Consider the following 19,691-nt stretch of genomic DNA (forward strand, 5'->3'; position numbering starts at 1 on the left):
AACCGTTTAACTGTAAGTCTGTGACTGTTAGGTAAGGGTTTCACTTGGAATTTAATTCAAAGCCAGTGGCATTTTCGGTATACCATATGACTGCTACGAAGATCTGGACCTTCGCTAGCTGTCCTGTGGTTCACATGATCCCTTTTTTTGTTTTCTTTTCGCCCTCTTTATTGTCGATCGTTAATGTGTTAATAGTGTCTAAAGCTGTTTGTTGGTTCATTGTTTAGCTTCAAGAAAAAGGAAATCTCTCGGAGAGTCGATCGTTGAATTCGATTATCGCCTAAGATTGGGTTTGATTCTCTTGCTTTTGAACCCTAATTTCATTTAAAGAGATTTCGAAGCTTTTCGAATCCATGGCGTCTCGAAGGCGGATGCTTCTGAAGGTCATCATCCTCGGAGACAGCGGGTGAGTAATTGAGTTTCCTTTCTTCGCTCCCTAGTTCAGCTAAAGATCGCGTAAATTCTTTATTGATGCTTTCTGTGCCCTTCTTCTTTTCCTAATTTTCGTTTATGTTTCTTTGTTAGGGTTGGGAAGACATCTCTGATGAATCAGTATCCTTAAACGCCTCATAAATTTATGTTTGTGTTTTATAATTAACTTAAGAGATTGTGGATGGTTTCGTATTCTTGGATGTGATTTCCCTTAAACGATGTATTTAGATTTGTGAATCGGAAGTTCAGTAATCAGTACAAGGCAACCATTGGAGCGGATTTCCTGACAAAGGAAGTTCAGTTTGAAGATAGGTTGTTCACATTACAGGTAATCTATTATCTTATGACGATAATCTGCCAGGTGAATCATTGTCTTATTAGAAAATTTTGTGCTTCGCCACAAATCTATGACTCGATGAATGGCTAAAGCTGTTATTTTTTACTTGATTGATCTTGGATTCTTGCTTCACTTGTTTACTGGCTGAAGGATGGGATGAAATGCAGCCTCAAATCAGAAGTTATGTATTGATTGTTATCATAACATCTGTTAGTGGTTCTAGTTGCAACCCTTGTGAATTATGGGATCAAGCCTGATTTATTATCTAGAGTTTGATTTTTTTAATCTTGGAAGTGATTCCTTTGGTAATGAAGGCCATAGAGTTTTCGTGGGTTTTGCTTCTGCCACTATTTTGGTTATTTCACTACTGAATCGTGGTGTGCAATTATCATTTCAAAGACGTGGAAACTATTGAATGTTGTATAGAAGTCAGAAACATTAGATGGTTAGCTCCCAAGCCCCCCCCCCCCCCAAAAAAAAAAAAAAAAAAAAAAAAAAGAAAAAAAGAAAAATTCTTGGCATATGCATATGTGACTGTGTGGTACATATATATAAACACAAAACATGCATGGTCATCTATTTGGGTAGAAGTCAGAAACATTAGATGGTTAGCTCCCAAGCTCCGCCCAAAAAAATAAAAATTTCTAGGCATATGCATATGTGACTGTGTGGTACATATAAACACAAAACAAGCATGGTCATTTGTTTGGGTAGTCTGGCTTATTTTTCCTGTTGACGAATCAACATATAAGTTCACTTTTATTTTCTCATCGTCACCATTTTGTCATTTCTTTTAAACTGAAAATGGATGAAACATTACATTAATCACATAGAATTTGCCCCCCCCCCTTTCTCTCTTTGGTGTGACACTGTGGTTGTTGTAGGGTATAGTTTGACTTTCTTTCATTGCCAACAGTCCTTCCAATCATTTTCCCTTTGCCTTCCCTACACCAGCACAATCAGGTACAGGATTGGTATAAAGATCCTCATACACTCCAAAATTGCTGGCATAGTAGGGAGTATTAATCTATTAGGTCCATTAGTTGTTTTTATTTTGTCTTTATTTGTCGAAGTTGTGAAGTTATTGTTAGTGTGAATAGTGTACTGGGCTCTGTAAGAGACCCCCCATCCCCTCCTTTCTCTTTTTCTCTTCCAATTATTGAAGACCTATGAATCACCCATAGACCATTCCCATCATCAAAATACTCCCTTGTCTCTGTAGGAATCTCAAACCTACTTGCTGCCCTCATCTCCCACTTAAACCCTGAAAACACCATCTTTGGTTTTGCCTGGAAACACTAAAATCATACTGCCAAAACCAGTCATCAGGAACCACCAATTTTGCCTCAAAATCTTCCCTAACCTTGCTGGAAATTCAATTGAAAGCCCGTGTCCTAACTTCACTTCTAAACCCATTGGATAATTTGTCATTTTCTTGAAACTCAACACCCTAAAACCTAAAATATTGGAACTTCAAGTCCAGCAATATTCCACTATCCACGAAACCATAAACCTTTACTAATAGACTTCGCCTATTCACTTGACATTACCCGTGCATAGGTCTTAGCAACCTTTAACCAAGTCCTGACCTATCCAAGCTTACCAGTTTATCCCAGACCTTGGATGTTGGCTCCTAGTTGGTCTCCTACCGATCCAGGATTACATCAGTGATAAGCTGCTGCATGTTCTTGTTTTTCTTCTCTCTTTCCGATCCAAGAAGCCTTAAGAAAGATGAGATGGGCAAGATCTTGGCCTAAATGAAATTTCGATGAAATTGTGGAAGACAGTAGGAGGTTGTGGAGTATATTGGTTAAAAATCTGTTTAACAGTTTAACAAAATTATGAACACAGGCAAGGTAAATGTAGGAGAAGCATCATAGTCTTAATCTACAAAAGCAAAGGCATTAATTATCCTGCTTCGATAACTATAGAAGCATAAAGCTAACGAACCATATTATAAAATTTCTGGAGAACGTTGTTGGATTCTATTTGAGAAGAGATAGATAGGTATCTCAGTGAGACAACATGGCTTTTTGTCAAATAGTTTCATGAGAAAAGCAATCTTGTTATTGAAAAGGCTTAAATAAAGGTATAAATATGGCTAGAAGGATATGATTTTTATTGACCTGACTGAGTCTACGAAATTTTAGCTGATGTATCCTAGTGATGAGAGGGTTTCAAGAGAACATGTGGTTGTATTTAAATATATGTGTAAGGATGTGGTAACTTTTTTTTTTTTTTTTTGGGGATGAAATAAATAATATAAATTATGAAAAGGAATACAAAGTGGCCTTTAAGAGGAAGATCGAAGAGAGGAGCTATGACCCGAGGAGACAACAATGAGCTTGTTCCTTGGGGTATTATCAATAAGGGGGAGGGGAGAGATTACAAGTCTAGAAGAAACATCAAAGAAGATGGCATTCCAAATCATATCTTTGGAGCGGGATTTGGAAGTCCATCTTTGGAGATTGTGCTCCCACCAAAGATGATGGATAGTGGCACAAAACACGAGCTTACCAACCTGGTCACAAATGGTAGAGCCTGAAAAGTTTCTCAGAATCCAAGACCAGTCACTAGCGAAACCGAAGGAGCGCCTTGAGCGGGGCCAAATGGAAGATAAGGCTTTTTCCCAGATAGATCTGGAAAAGGGACAAGAAAAGATGAGGTGGTCAAGGTCCTTCGAATCATTCCAACAAATGATACAACTTGGGTTTACAGGGATATGGCAGCCAATTAGGAAGGATTGGGTGGGCAGGGCAAGGTTAAGGGCCCTCCAAAGGGTAAGGGAGTGACGGGGAATGTGGCCTTTGAACCAAACCAGGGGATGCCAAGGGGGTTTTGGGTATGGGCATAGAGAAGGTTCTAGGCTGAATGCGTGGAGAAGGTTTTGGTGGACGCCAAATGGTTTGGTCACTAGGGGAGTTGGAAAGGGTGGGAAGGGAGTCCCAAACCTGTGTGAGAGCGGGGGAGGAGAACGGTAGTCCAAGAACCACCATAAATGAAGGCGGAAAACGGGGTGGATTTGGGGATGCAGGTGTTATAGACAGAGCGGGGGCCTAAAAGGGAATAGAGAATGCCCAATGGATGCCATGTGGTAACTTGACTAGTGTGAGATACTGAGATCTGTGTGGGAGGTTAAGGCAAGGAATTTCCAATTATGATTGAGTGACATTAAGGAAGAACCTTAGCCTTAATCTATTTGTGTTCATCATGTGTATAAGCAAGAGCGAGGTTTTATAGTTTATGCTCTTCGTCAATAATGTCATTTTTGGTGAATCAACAAATCCAGGGATTAACTCCAAACTAGAGCCATGGAGTTCAACTTTGGTAAGAAAAGAGGCTTTGGATTAGTAGAATGAAGACAAAGATTAGGATCTGTGATTTTGGTCATACCATGAGGTCCATGATGGGTATTGATGGATGTGAATTGAGGGAAGAGAAATCCATATGTTTTGGTTCAGTCATAAATAAAAAACTGTGACATAGAGGATGATGTTTAATAGTAGGATTAAAGCAGGATGGATGATTATGCAAAGCTGAGGGTGTTTTTTGGGAAAAAGGCTGCTGGCCAGCAGCGGGCTACAATTTTGACTTGATTGTTATATGTTTCATTCTTTGAACCTTCTAATGGACCAACAAGCCAGTTGGTTCAGTTGTCCAGTTTAAGTTGTGGTCCCATATTTTAGCCATGCCAAGTCTTTTTTATTTAATTTAAGTTGTTACATAATGTGCTGTAATCCAATTAAATGGTCTAGATCTAAATTTCTATTCTCTTCTGTTGCAATCTTTAATGGTATAGTCATGTATAATGGATGATCCCAGTGAGGAGTGATAATATCTCTATAATGGTGTAGCCATATTCAATGGATGCCCAGGGAGGAAGTTATTTGGAATGACATGCATGATCTAGTTCTTGTACTGAATATGACATCAGGCAGAGCATTTGGAGGGCAAGGATCTATGTGCAGGTCCCATGAAGCTAGGATTCTCTCGACTTGCTTGGCTGTGCTTTTCTCTTACTTTTTACTTTCACTTTTTATTTTCCACCTTCCATTTTCCGTTTCTCATCTCATTTCCCGCCTCCCCATTTCCCTTTTTAATCCCCAATTACCCCTAGTTCTCTTTTTTCAAACCCATTAAGTTGGGATAAGGCTGCAGTTGTTGTTGCTGTATTTTCTTCCTCAGTATTCTCAAATTGTTGAAGTTGAAGTCCCAACATGTTCCCATTCCCATAATTTAGCAGAGGTAATTTATCTGTAACTATCGTACATGCAACTTACAAATTCAAATTAGGTAAGATAAATGACTATGATCAAATTAATACTGGAGTTTTTTACGTTTGACCCGCTTGAAATGGGCCAAAACTTTAGTTGACTCCCTTATGTGGGATAAATTACAAATCATCCACAACTTAACGGTTGGAGTTAGTCTCTGTTAATGGAATTCAAATTTTGAATGTATTATGACCAAAGTATCTGCTGAACCATGCAATGATGAAACTAACCCCCTGGGCACATCCTATTTTCATTATTCTACCAAGCACCCCTTCATTAGGTGGATGAAGGGATTCCCTCTTCACCTGTCTCCTTCCTTCACTTTACCTGCTGGAGGTCACCCACCGACCCCACCCTGCCGGAAACTAGAAATCAGAGACGGCACAGAGTTTGCCTGCTAGAAATCAGAGATGGTACAGATTCCTCGATTTTGCCTCGGAAAAAATCAGGACTTTACCAGCTCTAATCCCCTGCATGCCTCTGCCATTGATGCTAGAATCACTTCAGCTGCTCCTTGGGTTTGGTTCATGGAGTTATCTGTGTATGTTGGCAGAGAAGATCATTCCGGAGAGTTGTATTTGAGGATGTAAAAGTTTATCTTCTGTTTTCTATTATTTTATTTTTGGGAGATTTAGGTTTAGCAATGTTTGTAATTGGATAGTTCAATGGATTAGTTCACAACTTTCAAAATTGGATGTAGCCCCTTACCACAAACAATGATTAAGCATTAAAAAGAAGAAATTATTTGATCCAGAAAAAAGACCAGAAACCCTAGTGGCGGGGGGAATCCATCACAAAAACAAAAAGTAATCGCCCAAATTTCCTCTCTAAACGAGCGTACGGGATGAGTGAACTAGAGAACAAAGATTCTGAAGTTCATCAATTGAAGTGTTGAACTCATTATCCATCAACATGTTAGTGAAATGCAGCCTGGCTGGGGCTCTATATCCCAGCAAAATTGAGAATGAACCAGGTGGTGAGGCAAGTGTGAGGGAGGTCAAAGGGGCAGTGGTGGGTGGTTTCCGGCAAGGTATAGGAAGAAGATTGGTGAAAGGGGAGGATCCCTTCACCCACCTGAGGGCTGGGTATGGAATGAGAAACAAGGGTACTATGGTAATTTTCTCTCTTTGAATTCCATGTGAGGGTATTTTGGGCATTTAACAATGGGAGTTGACTGGCACTAACCCCAACTGTTAAGCTGTGGGTGATTTGTAATTTATCCCTGATAAGGGAGTCAACTAGAATTTTGGCCCATCTTTAGTGGATCAAGAGTGGAAAAACTCATTAAAACTGCTTTGATATACCAAGAACCAGATACACACCTTGCTCTTTTTGGGTAGTAATGACTAATGATTTCCCCCCCCCCCCTTTATTTTCTTATTATTAGAAAAATTCATTCTTGAACGGACTGTACAAGCTGCAGTTGCCAATGATTTCAGTCTTTTATTTTTTTGGCTGGGCAGTGGGGGAGGTTTAATTTGTCATTACTTAAAAATCTTTTAAAATAACCAAGAAGTTTGATCCAAGGAGATTCATAGAGTGGAGACCCTTTTTTTTGGCTGGGGAGTTGGGATAGTAATTAATTTTATCTACACACTGCCATGACACTAAATGAGGGGTCCCATTACTTCTTAAGATGTTCTTATTATGTACTCATTGCCATTCGTGGGTGGAAGTCATGATGGTTGGTCATCATGGGGTTGATTCCAAGATGGGCTGTTCTTGTTATTAATAGATGTTTTTATTTGGTCTTTTGGAAAGGGTTGTGGGGTCTTTGTAAGGCTATGGTTCCTTGACAGGTGGGACTATTTTTAGCTCTTTTTATTCTTTATCTTTCTTTGCCATGAAACTGGGGAGGAATTTGAATTACTTCTTAAGATGTTCTTATTATGTACTCATTGCCATTCGTGGGTGGAAGTCATGATGGTTGGTTATCATGGGGTTGATTCCAAGATGGGCTGTTCTTGTTATTAATAGATGTTTTTATTTGGTCTTTTGGAAAGGGTTGTGGGGTCTTCGTAAGGCTATGGTTCCTTGCCAGGTGGAACTATTTTTTAGCTCTTTTTATTCTGTATATTTCTTTGCCATGAAAGTGGGGAGGAATTTGAAGACACTTGCATGTTATAACCTCATTTATGTTGAGATTGACCTATTTTGTGATCATCTGTGCAGATATGGGATACTGCTGGGCAGGAGAGGTTTCAAAGCCTTGGTGTTGCTTTTTACCGTGGTGCAGACTGCTGTGTTCTTGTCTATGATGTGAATGTCATGAAATCATTTGAGGACCTCAACAATTGGCGAGAAGAATTTCTGATTCAGGTAGGCAACAGTGTAGTTGTACCTGTAAAACAACCGCCTTTTGATCTGGAAATATCAGAAACTAAACATTTCTGTGATCTTGTTAGGCAAGCCCATCAGATCCTGAGAACTTTCCATTTGTAGTGCTGGGTAACAAGATAGATGTTGATGGTGGCAACAGCCGGGTGGTAAGCTAGCCCTTTATTTTCCTGATCACTTTGTCTTCATTTCTTTCTGCCCCCCCCCCCCCTTTCCTTTTTTCTTTCTTTTTTGGTGGCTGGGGTTGGGTTTTTTTTTTTTGGTTTGGGGGGGGGGGGGTCAGGGTTCTAGGCTGTGATAGTTTTTTGGGACAAAATCCTCTGTAATTTAATATGCTTTTGTGTTTTGACTTAGGTATCTGAGAAGAAGGCAAAGGCATGGTGTGCCTCCAAGGGTAACATTCCCTATTTTGAGACTTCCGCAAAGGAGGGTATTAACGTGGAAGCTGCTTTTGAGTGCATAGCAAAGAATGCTTTAAAGAATGAACCTGAAGAAGAAATGTGAGTATGCTGACCCTTGTTATTATTTATTTTTTTGGGTGTTGTTTGTGTCTGTCTTGTTGCTTACCTGCCTCCTTTCCAAAAGGAAAAAGTTTGTGCTTTTTTTTTTTTTTTGGGGGGGGAGGGGGGGCAGTTTGGTTGTATCTTCTTTTTTTTTTCCTACCGTTGCTGATTCTAAATGCTTAGCTTCATTTGTTGCAAGGGGAATTGAAGGGAAGAGAAATTTTAAGGAACTTTATAATCATTACTCTATGATAAATTACTAGCTCCAAATCATCCCATATTTAGTTATTAAATTTCACTTTATATGGATTTTTCCCTTTGATTTAAGAGGTAAATAAAAGTTATATCATTACTAGGTAGGTAATTTAATTTGCTTCTATTAGATTACACACTTATACTGGATAATAATTACAGAAGTTCTTTGAATATGAAAATTTCACTTCCTCTCCCTTCAAATCCCTTGCAGCCAAACAATGACTTTTTAAGGACACCCTCATATTCGGGGGAATGAAAAGAATATTTATGGGAACTTTTTTCTGAGCTGAAATCAGCTATATAGTTAAATCTGAGCGGTTACTAACAATTTCTTTGTTGGTGAAGCTATCTTCCTGACACCATTGATGTGGCTGGTGGAGGTCGGCAACAACAATCTACTGGCTGTGAATGTTAGTGTGTTAGTAGTGATATTTGGGTTTGTATTCGGATGTGTAAAGGCCACTTCATTCCATCATTCATTATGCAGTAATAAATCAGGGAAGATTTGTTAGGGATTCCACTTGTATAGTAGGGTGGTCAAGAAATGAAGATGTGTCGAGGATGTACTCGTTTCTCACTTGAGACTATGATTTTCCAGCTGCCTTCTCTGTTGGTTATTGAAAAATATGTGCTAATATTCACTGATCTATGCCATGACTTTCACTTTCCCCTTTTTTTGGGTAGAACATTCACTTTCCTACTGGCCCACTTAAGTAAACTGTACGCCATTTACAGATACTGGCCCACTCAAGTAAACTGTGTACGCCATTTACAGAAAAAAACCTTGGTTTGGACCCATAGAGGAGAGAAGAGGTAAGATGGACACCCTTTTTACGTAGTTATTGTCATCCGAAAGCATCAAAGAGCATGGCTGGGAAGTAGATGTCTGATCTGTTTGCGAGGTTCTGATAATTTTGGTATAATAAGGTCTGGCAACTGTTGAGGATTTCTTGGTTTTTAATGTTTAAACTGATCAGGACTTCTGAAGCAGTAATTCTTGTTGATAGTTATAGGCGATATATTAGCTAGCAATGTCGGTGAAACAAAACAATGGGTGTAAATCTACTGAATTTTAGTTACTGGTATTTTCTTTTATAAATACGGGCTTTATCAAACGATTAGTTTAAGTCAAGAGCTGGTTTGGTTGCCTGTTGCAAAGTATTCCCAAGAAGTTTGTGAATAAGCTATTTAGCACCGGTTAATCCGTTTCGTTCAAGTAAGATTCTTGAGCGTGGATAAATGATCACTGCGTTTAAAATATATATATATTATATATATATATATATATAATATGAATGATATATGACTGCTTTGCTATCACAACATCATATTTATAGAAGGGTAATCGAAAATATCATATTACATACCTATTCACTATAGCCGATAAAATTTATGACCTCAGCTAAGAGTAACTGCTAGTAACACAAGGCCAAAAACCGTTGGCAGAAGTGTGATCGTTAAAAACTAGAGCCTTGGTCGAAAAGAATTAATCCATAACTTTTGCAAATCAGATGGCATGCACAAATCGTGACTGGTTTATAAGACACAAAAAAGAACTATCTAGTCAATTTCTAATTTCTGTTTCATTGTTGAGTATCGTTTTAACTGTTTCAGTTAGTTTTCCGGTTCTTCTGTTGGATCTTGAGGGCGTAGCAGACTTCATTGTAACTTTCAAGTACTGGCATGATCGCAGAATACGTGTGCTTTAGTGTAGCAAATGCCAATCTGTCAGAGAGATTCAGAAGAACATCTTGCTTCTCTAACCAATCCCCTGGGGAGGATTGTGTGAGAGATGGTCCTGGCAGGCCAACAGGAAGTGCCCTCCATTATGCTTTGTTATCTGTAGAATACTAACCTCCGGGCCACTGTTGATGTGGATACTCAAAAAAACTTCCAGACCAACAATGAAGTTACTGGTGAGGAAAATTGCCCAAGATATCTTTTGGGATTATGGATTAGGATAGCGGGCAGAACCAGAGCCTGACCCCCTTCTTCGTGGGCGTCGTCTTTGACGAATTCTCCAAAAGCTTAGAAGTAGCAGGAGACCTAAGGAATGCTAGATGTGTCAGCACAATATACACGAATTCAGATTTGTTGCAAAGTCCTCGTTCACTTACCAAATGCTGCAATAAGAGCTGGTACAAACCATTGACTTGCTACTGTAATTGGCATGTCAAGCTGCAACAATTAAAAATGAGAGATCTCTCAGCCCAGTACAGTAATTAATTAACAAGAAAACACTGCAACCTCTTAATAACACCGGAAGCGGAAAAGAAATCATCCTTGCAGCCAAATAACATACTCCATACCTCATCTCTGTTGAGCAGCCCAAAGAGATCCATCGTCCTGCTATGTCGCTGTCCAGAAATGCTGGGAGAAGAGTTTCCTTCATGTCGCGATTTGATCATTTCTAAACTGGAGCTCTCCTGGGTTGAATTCAAATCTCTCCCTGAGCCAATAATAGGATATGCAGGCAACTTTCTGTGTGTTCCCCTCACTTGAACATCATAACCTTTAGTTCCCCATACCTCAAACCTGGAGTCACTCCTGCAGATCAGTTCCTTACCTACAACTGCAGAATAAGTAGAGAAGTTCACATCAGTTCTACGAGATGGCAACTGCCTGTCATCCTCAACCAAGGGTACATCCTGCTGAGCAGAGTTTGAGAACAGCACTGGATCTTTGACATTTCTGCTAGTGAAGTCCAATATTTTCCGCAAAATTGAGTAACAGTTAGTCACCATATGGCTACTGTCCAGACAGTTGGAATCTCCATATACTGCTATACCGCTGCCACCCACTTCCACGAGGCCTAGAATTGGGGAGTCGGCCTGCACCCATTGGGGTCAATTTCAGTGTTGCTGTGTTATTTAGTTTAGAAATATAGTAAGGAAGGTATAAACACAGGTGTTATTTAGTTTAGAAATATAGTAAGGAAGGTATAAACACAGAAACCATTTCAGATGTATTAGAGGTTTCTGAGGTAGACAACTGAAACAAAATCATGTATTGTCTGCCAATAACTGATTGGATAAATGTTTTTGCTATTACTATTTCTATAAGATATCATTGATTTGTAATGATGTTCACAGGACAACTTTGTAGCATGTAGGCTTTAAACTCTATTTCCAGTCTTCTTCACTATAATTTCTGGTAATTATACGATTAACACACTTAATTACCAGTCAAACTTCCAGGGCTGGGAAAAATAGAAAAGAAAATCCAAAAAAGAAGGGAGGAGGGGGGGGGGGGTTATGAATGACGGGCAGTTTTCATTGGCTTTAAGAATTTCATAACAGCAGAAAATGGATTATAAGTAATCAGAAGGGAAGAAGAAAGAAGGTTTTTCAATTCACCTTAGTCATGCCGGAAGTCTGCAGTAAGTTCTGAGTTGCACCACTTTCTGATGTATCTAGAAAGGGGAAACTGTGCACATACCCACCGCGTGGAAATTTCACTATGTTTGTTCCAGAGGCATATCGAGTCTGCTCACCATCAATGAAAAAGTCTCCATTCAAGATTTTGTCTCCAAAAGCAATTCCAAATGGTGCCAAGAGATCATTCAATGCAGGAATATTAGCACCCCCAGTAACTGGCGTCCACCAACTCCTCGTATTATCATCAAAAAATCTCATCTTAACCATTGTGTCTACATTGTACCATTCAGCAAACACTGCCAGCCCCAATCCAGTATTTATAACATCATGCCTAAGTTTTTCAATCTCTTCTTCAAAGTATTCATCCTCAAGATCCACCATCAGGAGTGTTCCATACTGCTGAGCATCAAAGCAGGTAAGAGGAGAACCAAGTATTTCAACATGGTAGTCAGCATCTCTCAACATGTTGTACATAATGTGGAAGTTGGTATGCAGGTGATCTCCATGCCAATCAAGGATGTCATTGCGAACATCCAAAGAGTCTCTTGGGATATATCCAGGAGGATATCTGATACTGTGGAACTGATCCCACAACACTCGTTTTGACCTTGGAGGGGTATTAATCACTTTAAGCTTCAGCTGAAGCACACAAGTACTACTCAGCCGGTGGTCTTTCCCTCCTCTAGGTGATGGGCTGTATACCGTGAGTGTCACATTGCCTTCAATTATTCCCATAAACTTGGCACCTTCATCCTTGATTTGCATATGCAATCCAAGATAACCAGTCCAAGGCCAAATAACATCTGAGTAGGTGAAGCGAATGTCAAGCAAATTCCCAACCTTATTTGAAGGGTGCCATGTAGGTGGCCTTTCAACATAGCCAATCACGCCCATCCCATTAAGAATAGTGGCATTGAAGATGACAGGCATGGCACCAGCATACAGAGGCTGGCGACAGAAGGGCCAGGTATAAGGGCAGTCAGTAAAATCAAGAACACTAGGGAAGATGCTAGCCCGTGGCTGATAGTTCTGCAGGATTTCATATGACTCTAACCTGGTTGATGCAAAGAACTTAGCAACATATTCAATTGATATTTATCCAAGAGAAGACATAAATAGGACATGACACTTGTAAGTCAAGAAAAATGAAAAACTCACAGGTTGAGTCTGCCTGCACCTTGCTCAAACATATTAGGACCGAAAAGCTTGGCAGCTCCTTCAACCAGTGCCTGTTTCATACTTGCTGGGTTCAGAATATTCTTTCGGTCACTCTCAGGGATGACACTGACTAGCAGGCAGACCACACCAGCTACCACTGGGCTTGCCACACTGGTGCCTGAGAGGCTTTTACAACCTGTGCTGATTTTAGACCCCATAATATCACGTCCATATGCAACAATGTCAGGCTTCACACGACCATAACTGTTTGCAGAAGGCCATCACAAATTAACCTCAGTGTTTAGTCAGAACTAATAAAAGCAGACTTTGAACCTATAAAACACAACCATGCAAATTAATGCATCACTCGACCGATGGTCTTTATAGGCAAACATCACCACTGTTACAGCCTGACCAGAAGTTGAACTGAACGGGGAAGCACCGAACTCCCAATGTACTCCAAACCACATTGAATGGTTAAGTTGGTGTTTCGTTAGTTGGACTGGGTTGTGCACCAAAGTTAAGTGAGCAGTTCTCTAACGCAAAGTAGATTACAACAACAAACCAAAGCCTAGATAAGGAGGAAAGAAAGTGATTGCAAGAGGCCCACAGAGAGATGATTACCACTGGATATAAACATGTCCAGAGTGCAAGTCATGCGTTATTAGCCAACTGAAGAAACAGAGTCTTAGACAAGCAAATCAACAACAATAGATGTTGGAAGAATTAGTTTCAGCAGAGAAAAATGATCAGAACTGCAACAAGACTCAATCGTAACAATAGAATATGAATCAGAACCAGACACTAATACACAGAATTAAGAAATTGGACAGGAATTAGGATTCCATAAAGTCAGTAGAAAGAGCCAATTTGAGAATTAAAAAAAGACAGATTAATTAATACGCAGAATCCAAAAATCAGATTCTTATCTAAAGACCGACAAATTCAGAATACCTACTTGGAGAAGGATTTTCTAAAACAGTGAAAATATTGGATTTTGGATGCCTTATTCTGAAATCAGAGTTCAATAACAATATAACAGCTTGGCATCTGAAGTTATGGAAGAAGAAACAAGGTCAACAGAAAACTGATTAGGTAAGCATCTGCAGGATACAGAGAATACTATCTGACCTGAGAACAAAGAAGAAAAGACAAAAGGATATGAATAGGAATCACTGCACCACTAGTACACCAGCCATAGTTGTCAAGGCCATCTAGAATGACTTGTTCTCACAGCCTACTGCGATGAGATATGGATCTACTTAAATTCGACTTGGTTTCCAACTGTTTCAACAGGCTTCACATGGATCCAACACAGTTCAGCCATAGTTTGGTAATCTCATAACTCCACCCCTTTTACTTCCTTTCCAGGTTGTTTAATATATTATTGTTCATCCCAAAAAAAAATTCACTTGGCTTATGGGACTTCTGGCTCAAGACCAGGACAGGAACATATTTATGCCAAATATCATTTAAGCTAAAATATTATTCATAAATAAGCAGATATTCCCCCTATTTGAATCCAATAAAAAGAGTTAAAAAAATAAAATGATAAAAAGTCAACCCCCTAATTTAAGATTAAAGCTGCACTTTGGCAAATAAGTAAAATTGTAAACTTTCTAATGCAGAGGTGTTTCTACTCAAATCTAAAAATTCCATAAATATCTTAATATGGGAAAACATTACCAAAAACTTAAACAGTCAACATTCATTTGTCTTGATGTGTAAGAAACACTTCCAAATATACATTTTCCAGTTGAACTGGAGAATGTACTAGGTCTGACCAAGATATGGCCTGAAACTTGAGAAATCTCAGTCATAATCAGTGTTGGCATGAGTTCTTGATCATCAGTTGAGGTGACGCCTGAGCTTCCAACCATGTTGTAAGGCCTAGATGGGTGCCTCGAACGTCTTTCCAAGTGTCACCTTACATCCAAGCCCCTACAAAGCCATGTGTTGTATAAAAACCATGACAACTATGTCCCCAACAATGGAAAATCACCAGCAGGGAGCCTTCTAAATCACCAGAGAGCTTCCACCAAGGGGAGGAAAATCACCACAAAACCAAATGCATTTGCCAGGATTTCGTTACTCAAATTTGTTTGCCAAACTATAACCCATAACAAAATTTTATATAGAAGACTTAAAATTAAAAAAAGGCCTAAATCAATCCTGAACTTATAAGGCGATTTCTATTAACTAGGAAACGTAGATACTAAGGAGAACCCATCCCAGCCTAACTACACCACTTAATATAGCTAAATAAATAATGAAATGCATCTCTTTAACTATATCTATCTACTAATAAAGTAAATCTCATACTCATTCCTCCTACCCATATTTTATGCCCATTAAATAGTATATTATGATACAAACCTATTGGGCAATCCAAGGATAATTTCTAAAATGCAACAAGCCCACAGTCACAGATTTATCAGCACTGCAAACAAACATATACACTTATCGAACACAAAAATAAAGAAAGGAGGAACTTTAAGAGAACTACCAAGAATGGTTGGGTTCACTAGATATATCCTTTTTAACTGATAAAGAATGTGGCCTGAATCATAGACAAAACATATATACTTCTAGAACACTGAAAAAACAAAGAAAAACAACTGGAAAACTCTGAGAATTTATCAAGAATGCTTCATTTCACCAGATATTTCCTTTTTAAGTGATAACATACATGAACATAGGTGACAATGAAATGTTTAATTACTTATTTTAAGGCAAGGGATATCTGTTATGCTCATGGAAGAGAATTATCCACTTCACAGAAAAATTTCCTGCTCCATGTCAAGCTAGCTATGGCTGCAATTTTCTGAATGGCTAAACACTGAGGTTCCTTCTCATGTGTCAAGGTTGACAAATGAAGTTACCCAAGTGGCAGAACAGATTTCTGAGAATCGCGAAGGATACATACCAAGGATGGGCATACATGGGAGGGTCTATGATGAATTTGATCTATAACTGAATTTGACACTAAACCTAATCTAAAACATTTTTTATGTATCATAGCTCCACAATGTCCACATGGCACCTGCTGGTGTGCAGAGTAGGAAATACTCTACTCCGCACATAGTAGAAAATCTTCTGATATATCCTAATATCCACTAATTGCCAAATTAGAATGAAAAGCCAAGCAATGCAAATTGGCAAAGGAAACTCAAACCTCAACCCCTCAGAAAAAAAGCGAGAAGAAGAAGAAAGAAGAATGGCTTAAAAAAAAGAAAAAGAAGTCACTTTACCCATGAGGAATCTCCCAAGTACTCATTCCACGTGAGGAGAACGAAGCTATATGATCATTGTAATCAATGCCCCCGACACCAATAACATCACTTTGATCTGCTGGGTTGTTGAGAGTACCATAGAGTGGTCCATCATTGCCAATTGCTGAAACCATTATGATATTATTTGCAGTCAGCTCCCAAACCTAGAAAACAATGAAACTATGAGATGAAAGCAAGTATCATGACAACCTCTCCAAATGATAAGCTATAACAACAGTATGGTATGTATAGCTCAACCAGATCATGGGAAAAAAAAGAAGAAATATGATGAAAGCAAGGAAGTCACAGAATAAAATGATGTACGACATGAAATAGTACATGATGAATAAATTTTTGGCAAGAAATAAAGAAAAGGAAGATGAAGAAGATTGAGGATGTTGCCTCCAAAAATAAGTACAAAATTACCGCCTGGAAAGTCCATGGTGCCGGCCATCAAGAACCAAGTAAAAATAGAAAATCAATCCATTGAAACACCTCAAGAAGGGGCAGGTTCACCTTTTCCACAAATGGAAGATCTAAGTAATCAGGTCCACCAATACTCAAATTCAACACATCCATATTGCTTGCAATAGCATAGTTGAATGCATCAAGAAACCATGATGTGTATGACACCTGCAATACACTGAATAAAAATTTCTCATAATCTAAACCACAAAACATATATTCTTCAAATAAAATGAAAAAGGAGAAGAGGGGAAAAAAGAGACAAATCTTAGTAGAAGAAAATATGTACAAAAAAATATAAAAATGAATAAGGATTAAGGAGAAGCCTCTGCAGGCAGGCATCAAAGTGGTGGCACCGCAGATTGACTGGTTGCAGCTCATACCTATGCACTGAGGTTGGTTTTTTTTTTGTAATCGTAATGAGGACTAGTCAATTTAGTGTTAGACTGGAATGAAGGGAAAAACCATTGAGGCCACTAAAAGAAAAAAGGCTATTCAATTACCTTGTACAATCTAGTGTGTAATTCCAGTTGATTTTATGGGGAAGTTATTGATACAGCTTAAAATGGGGTCCAATTACACACAAAAAGACAAGTTTAACAGTTTCCAAAATTCATTTTGTTTTAAGGAAGAACTAATGGTGAAATTCTTAATTTCATTTATAAGTTGCTATTTGATAACATCCGTAAGTTTCATTTTCAAGTCTAAAAAGAACATGGCGGCATCACTTCAACATGCAAAGATGCAGGACAACATTTTAGCATTTAGAACGTAGGAATAACAGTTTTAGTCAAAAAGCACCATATATAGGAGGTGATACATACTTTTTTTTTTTTTGGTATTAAAGGTGATACATACTCAAGATTATTCCAGTGGTAATAACAGTAACCAAACTCTCAAAATAAAATTACACTCAAAACAGGGATCTCCCATCCATCACTTCCCTTGTAGCATACGTAAGCTAAAACTAAATTCTAGTTGCGGTAAACAACAAACTTCAAGATCTATGGGTTGATAATGTATAACCGACAACTAGTGCCTCACATTTAACTACATTTAGCCCCTAATGAACCGAAAAGAAAAGAAAAAACTTTCAGATTCTCTACAGCCAATCTAGCCATTCTGCCCTATTTCTTTATGTTTGCCATAGAATTGACTTCCTGTCCTAGCCCCATTCGGATCTTTAAAAAAGCAAATACAGGTCATACCCAAGACAGACACTCAAAGGAACCCTAAAGCCAGTCAACATTTTCGCTGAAAAGGCAGCAGCCAATTTCCTTATGTTGACACTAATTCCTAATCAGAACAGTTCATGTACTTGATATTCTCTGAACTTTCAACCCAACAGGGCAGTTCAAGTCATACCACCTGTCCTGGGCTGTCATACTTAATCTTCATAATTTGAGACACTAGGAAACAAATAAATGGATAGTTCAACTTTAAATTCCCAATAAGACTAATGCCTACATCCATTTGATCCTTTATCAACCAATCAAAAAAGATGCAATAAAAGAAAGCCTTTACATGTTGAATACATATATGATACTGTATCTCGAAATGGTTTGAAATTATTCAATGGAAATATGCATTACCTGGGCATCAGTAAACACACGAAAAGCATAGATCTCGGCGTCAGGGGCAAAACCTAAGCACTCTCCATCTATACCAGCAATAACTCCCGCCACAAATGTGCCATGTCCAAGATTGTCATTTAGAGTGTCTTCATTTGTCCAGTTTGTACGCTCCTGCAAATACACACAGAATAAAAATCCCACTCGGGTACATACTTGCTAATGTAATGATTGCAAGAATCTAAAGTTTAATAACAACATCAAACTAGATACATAAAGAATATCTTATGACAAACAACTAAATAAGATGAACAGATAACAGAATAAGAAACCACAGCCAGGTTGCACCCCAAAAAAAAAAACAACCACAGCCAGGACTAAGATTAATTCTTCTGGAGAAAGAATACCTTGATATTCCGGAAATGAGGATGACTTGCTCGAATGCCAGTATCAAATATTGCCATTTTGACTTTTGAACCTGTGTAACCTTTCTTCCAGAGTGCCTCGGCTCCGAACAAGGACGTTACCTGTGACCTCTGTAGCAAGATCGCAGAGCTTAGAAGGCGTGAAAGAAAAATAAAATATCAATAACAATTCCATTCCGGTTTAATTTGAAGTTTTAAAACCACGTATAAGTGATGCATCAGCCTATACTACACGTAGCAAAACAGTTGCAGGTTCAGCTTCGGCATTCTAGCTAGAAAAAAACCACCAAGAGAGAGAAGAAAAAGAAGCAAGAGATCTTGCCTGCATCATAAGCTTGCGTCCACAGTTTAGCGTAGAATTACTAAGAGGAGTATGATATCCTCCTTCAGGATCTTCACTGAAAGACATTGAGGTGAATATCTTCCCAGGGCGCTTCTTACCATCGACAAAAGCTCCCCTTCTCTCCCCTTCTTTGACAAGTAAACTACGTGAGTAGCTCCTATCGACCGAAACATCCTTGATAAGCTCCAATTTCTCAAATCCCTCCACCAGTGCAGTCCGCATCGAGTCCTCGACTGAAATGAGACCAAAATCGGTCGGAAACGAAGCAGCAGGATTCCTTCTTTCGATCCATTTCCAACCGCTCAAGCGTGAATTGTTCTCAAGATAGATACGATGCTCTTCCGCTCTCTTGTACTCGACAAACCTGACGATGTAATTCTGCCGAGAGGTTTCTGTATTGACTTGGACAATGTCGTCGGCTCTTGAAGTCGTCTCTGCAAATTTTAGGGTTACTTCTTTGGCTTCGGAACCTCTGAGTTGGTCTTTAAAGAAAGGTCGAAAATAGAACACTGCGATTGAAAGTAGGACAAATAAGAGAGAGCATCTGAGTGACAGAGTAGCGATTCTAGTGGCGGAGGTGGAGGATGACGAGGAAGAAGAAGAAGAACTTCGACGACTACTCATGGCGTCAGTTCGAAACAAATCAGGTCTCGATGAATTTGACAAGAAAGCTCCGACATCGGAGGGAGACGAGAGAGATCAGAGACAATTCCTATAGATTCTGATGCGGATCACAGATGGTCCTGGCCTTTCTTCTACGTTGGTTCTTTTTTTTTTGGGTAATATTTCTTCTACGTTGGGTCGTTGCTGAAGCACAGGGACGACTACCAAGCGGAACACTGGTCATGTGTCTCATTTACGCAGGCGTGCGCACAGCGCACCGACTCTAATGTCGTCATGATTCCATACGACATGTCAGATCACTAGAATAATGCTTATGAC

General features: G+C 39.0%; 2 protein-coding genes across 2 annotated transcripts; one reads left to right on the forward strand and one right to left on the reverse strand.

Moving 5' to 3' along the window:
- Positions 1-171: 171 nt before the first annotated feature.
- LOC149020882 (ras-related protein Rab7-like) lies at positions 172-9,398 on the forward strand. The gene is made up of 7 exons (XM_089149106.1): positions 172-406; positions 526-552; positions 661-760; positions 7,216-7,362; positions 7,449-7,529; positions 7,735-7,880; positions 8,484-9,398. Exons 1-7 carry the CDS (start codon positions 354-356, stop codon positions 8,551-8,553), a joined length of 624 nt encoding a protein of 207 aa, XP_089005232.1. The 5' UTR covers positions 172-353; the 3' UTR covers positions 8,554-9,398.
- A 64-nt stretch (positions 9,399-9,462) lies between these two features.
- On the reverse strand, positions 9,463-19,585 carry S1P (SITE-1 protease). Its single transcript, XM_089149105.1, has 10 exons — positions 18,729-19,585; positions 18,389-18,517; positions 18,003-18,155; positions 16,462-16,578; positions 15,925-16,109; positions 12,674-12,937; positions 11,495-12,569; positions 10,448-10,969; positions 10,256-10,316; positions 9,463-10,184 (listed from the first exon to the last, which is right to left on the reverse strand). Exons 1-10 carry the CDS (start codon positions 19,371-19,373, stop codon positions 10,087-10,089), a joined length of 3,249 nt encoding a protein of 1,082 aa, XP_089005231.1. The 5' UTR covers positions 19,374-19,585; the 3' UTR covers positions 9,463-10,086.
- Between the last annotated feature and the right edge of the window lie 106 nt (positions 19,586-19,691).

This window comes from Hakea prostrata, chromosome 3 (genome assembly GCF_041222555.1).
Source record: "Hakea prostrata isolate BN-2017 chromosome 3, UWA_Hpros_2, whole genome shotgun sequence".
NCBI lineage: Eukaryota > Viridiplantae > Streptophyta > Magnoliopsida > Proteales > Proteaceae > Hakea > Hakea prostrata.

Bases quoted from the DNA above. Each gene is read 5' to 3' on its own strand.
- LOC149020882 (XM_089149106.1), top strand. From the start codon at position 354: ATGGCGTCTCGAAGGCGGATGCTTCTGAAGGTCATCATCCTCGGAGAC. The intron at 7,530-7,734 runs GTAAGCTAGCCC...GTTTTGACTTAG, and splicing joins ATGGTGGCAACAGCCGGGTG to GTATCTGAGAAGAAGGCAAA. The intron at 7,881-8,483 runs GTGAGTATGCTG...TTGTTGGTGAAG, and splicing joins AATGAACCTGAAGAAGAAAT to CTATCTTCCTGACACCATTG.
- S1P (XM_089149105.1), bottom strand. From the start codon at position 19,373: ATGAGTAGTCGTCGAAGTTCTTCTTCTTCTTCCTCGTCATCCTCCACC. The intron at 16,110-16,461 runs GTGAACCTGCCC...ATTGTTTTCTAG, and splicing joins ATCTTCCATTTGTGGAAAAG to GTTTGGGAGCTGACTGCAAA. The intron at 12,938-15,924 runs GTAAAGTGACTT...TTCTGCAAACAG, and splicing joins ACTTGGGAGATTCCTCATGG to TTATGGTCGTGTGAAGCCTG.